We start from the raw sequence: 3,160 nt of genomic DNA on the forward strand, positions 1-3,160 counted from the left end.
CAGAGACTTGCCCGGAGCTGGAGTCAGGGCCGTCCGGAGCTTGTGCCTCCCTCCTGATTGCAAAAGACACTGGCATCTTCCATTGCCAGCCCCTTTCTGCATGAGCTCAAGCCTCCATACCTCTGTACTTTACTCCCACAGCTCCTCTGAGTCTCAGTGCTTTTCTCTTTCCTTCTAGTTGTAGAATTTCCACTCAGCCAGCCTTCCTGTGGTTCTGGATAATGTCTGTTTTGTCTTTTAGTTGTATTTTTGAAGTGGTTGTGTGAGGCAGCAATTTCAGGTGTTTACCTATGCCGCCGTCTTGGTTTCTCCTCTAGGCTGTTCTTTTCTTTTACTTTTCCAGATGCAAGATGCCTAATTTTCTTCTTTCCTGTTCACCTACTCCTCCCTCCCTCAGCTCTCTCTCACACATATTTCCGTGATAATTTTCATCTTTCTGAATTTCATATGGTAGTTGTAGAGAATACAGAGCTCTGAATGCTTGGACCTACTAGAGCTTTTCTGGTAGTGTCATTATTTCCTTATCGGTGCGGTGGGAATGATGGGCATGCCTAAAGAATATGTGTAATTCTGGACAAGGAATTCTTGTTTTCTCCCCCAGACCTCCCCAGTTACAGCCCGGACCCTGGAAACCCTGATTCGGTTGGCCACGGCCCATGCCAAGGCCCGCATGAGCAAGACTGTGGACCTGCAGGATGCAGAGGAAGCTGTGGAGTTGGTCCAGTACGCTTACTTCAAAAAGGTGAGGATTCAGGTGCTTGGCTGAGAGATCCTTCTGAAGAAACCATTGGTGCTTGGCTTCACAGTCTCCCCTGGCCGCCAGCTGTGTTTGGGTCATCAGCAGAAAGTAGCATCTATCTGCCAGTGTTCAGTTGGCCTCTGTCCTTTCTCTGGGACCTGCAGCACCAGTGGTTCCCAATCTAGCTGCATGTAAGAAGCAGCTAGAGGGTTTTAAAATACCGATGCTAGAGCCCAGAGGAATTTGATGTGCTATACCTTCTCTACTTCCTTTGCCCCTTAAAAAGGTAGATGTTTCCAAAGGATTGACCTTGATAATCTTCCTCTTGTATACTTTTCCCCTTGGCACCTCTTCAGGTGTCCCATTGGCACCTCAAAAACTAATGTCACAAGTTGAATTCTCAGACTTGCTTCTTGTATTTCTGCTTGTGACATTTCATCTCTGTCATTTTAGACACCAAGACTTGAAATCTCGACTCCCTTTTTCTCATTGCCTCCACCCCTCAATCGAACTGTAGCTTTTTAGTCGTGGGTCTGATAAACTTTTCTTGGCTATTTCTCTTTCGAGGGTGGGCGTAGTCTTAAATTTAAATTGAACACCTGATTTATAAAGAAGTGAATTGTTTCCCACTTAACCATTATGGGCTGGACTTTTTTCTCATTCATTTCTTTATTCGGTAAACACTAAGTACTTACTATGTGAAAAGAATTGAACACACCACTTGGCATTTCTAAGGATGAGTAGCAGCCTGTCCCCTGGTCCTGGGACTTGGGGACAAGAGAGGCTAGGTGGGTCCTTAGACCCAGGGGCATCATTTCTGCTGATGGTACAGAAAGGACTCTTATTCAGAGTTCTTTATTCCGTTCCCTGGCATCAGTGCCCCCTCCCACCATCCATCCACACTTGGCTTGGTCCTAGGTTCTGGAGAAGGAGAAGAAACGTAAAAAGCAAAATGAGGATGAATCAGAGGCAGAAGATGAAGAGGAGAGAAGCCAGGAGGACCAAGAACAGAAGAGGAAGAGGTAAAGTTGGGCAAAGAGAAATGGAGAAAAAGACTTCAGTTGAAGCCGGGGGAGGGGGAAGGGTGAATCAAGTCAGTAGACATCAGGTTCTTCAGGGGAAGGGTTCCTGGACCTGCACACCTTGAGGGTGAAGGTAACTGGGACGAAGGAGAGAATGAGCGAGCCCTGGCTGTCTTTAGTGTGATGCTTTGTCCTCTTTCCTGCTAAGGAAATGCTGAATAGCAGTAACTCACTCAAAGGCTTTTGAATGTATGTTTCAGAATGTTCCCCTCAAGATTATTTATTCTTCTCGGGCCTGTGGTTGAATTTGTGAGGGTGGGTGATAGGGAAAAAGCATTATGAAGCAGAAAAAGTAACAGTTTATACAGGCCTGGGCTTTTTAAATCCTCACTTGATCATATGTGTATTTTTTTCTGCCCATTGATTCTAGAGCAGGGATCCTCAAACTTTTTAAACAGGGGGCCAGTTCACTGTCCCTCAGACCCCTGTCCCTCAGACCATTGGAGGGCCGGACTATAGTTTAAAAAAAACTGAACAAATTCCTATGCACACTGCACATATCTTATTTTGAAGTAAAAAAACAAAACGGGAACAAATACAATATTTGTATTTGCATGTGGCCCGTGGGCCGTAGTTTGAGGACCCCTGTTCTAGAGAGAGAGAGAAAGAGAGAGGTTGAGGGAGAGAGTGAGAGGAAAAGAGAGAGGAGAGAGAGGAAGAGAAACATTGATGTGAGAGAGAAACCGACCAGTTGCCTCCTGTACTCATCCTGACTAGGATTGAACCTACAACCTGGGCCTGTGCCCTGACTGGGAATTGGTCCTGTGACCATGAAGTGCATGGGGATGACGCTAACCACTGAGAACACCCGCCAGGGTGTTTGACTTTGATTGTCAAAGGTTCTGGTTCCTTTTCTCTATGATCAGAGATACAGGCAGGGCTCCCTAAAGCTTTACTTAACTGCGATGGGTCTTTTAGGAGGAAGACTCGTCATCGCTCAGATGCTGGGGATGGGGACTCATATGACCCCTATGACTTCAGTGACACAGAGAAGGAAATGCCTCAAGGTAAGAGAGCATCCCTATTGATAATATTTTTAGTTGCTCTGTGCACTGCATTTTGTGGGGACTCCCATATGTTCTGCTTGGGACCCTGTGTCCAAGAGGCTTGTCCCAAGAGAGCCTCAGACACTCAGTGAACCTGGAAAATAAGCTCTGGCAGTTGTTTGCTTCTCTCTTTGATGAACTGTGCTCTTTGCCAACCTGGCGTAAACATCCCAGATCATGTGTATTGAGGTCTCCTGCCTGATACATGCTTATATTGTTCATTCATTGGAGAGTTCCCTTTATCCTGATTGTCCTGCCTGGCCCCAGAATAAATCTAGGAAATAGTGTTCAGC

At 46.1% G+C, this 3,160-nt stretch overlaps 1 protein-coding gene across 1 annotated transcript in view; it reads left to right on the forward strand.

Annotated features, from left to right (window-relative positions):
* Positions 1–3,160, forward strand: part of MCM3 (minichromosome maintenance complex component 3) — a 22,663-nt gene that overhangs the window by 16,569 nt on the left and 2,934 nt on the right. The window contains exons 13-15 of the mRNA XM_006765699.2: positions 602–742; positions 1,658–1,761; positions 2,740–2,828. Coding sequence (XP_006765762.1) covers positions 602–742; positions 1,658–1,761; positions 2,740–2,828 — 334 coding nt within the window. The remainder of the gene's footprint in view (positions 1–601; positions 743–1,657; positions 1,762–2,739; positions 2,829–3,160) is intronic.

Source organism: Myotis davidii, unplaced genomic scaffold (genome assembly GCF_000327345.1).
Source record: "Myotis davidii unplaced genomic scaffold, ASM32734v1 scaffold240, whole genome shotgun sequence".
NCBI classification, from domain to species: domain Eukaryota; kingdom Metazoa; phylum Chordata; class Mammalia; order Chiroptera; family Vespertilionidae; genus Myotis; species Myotis davidii.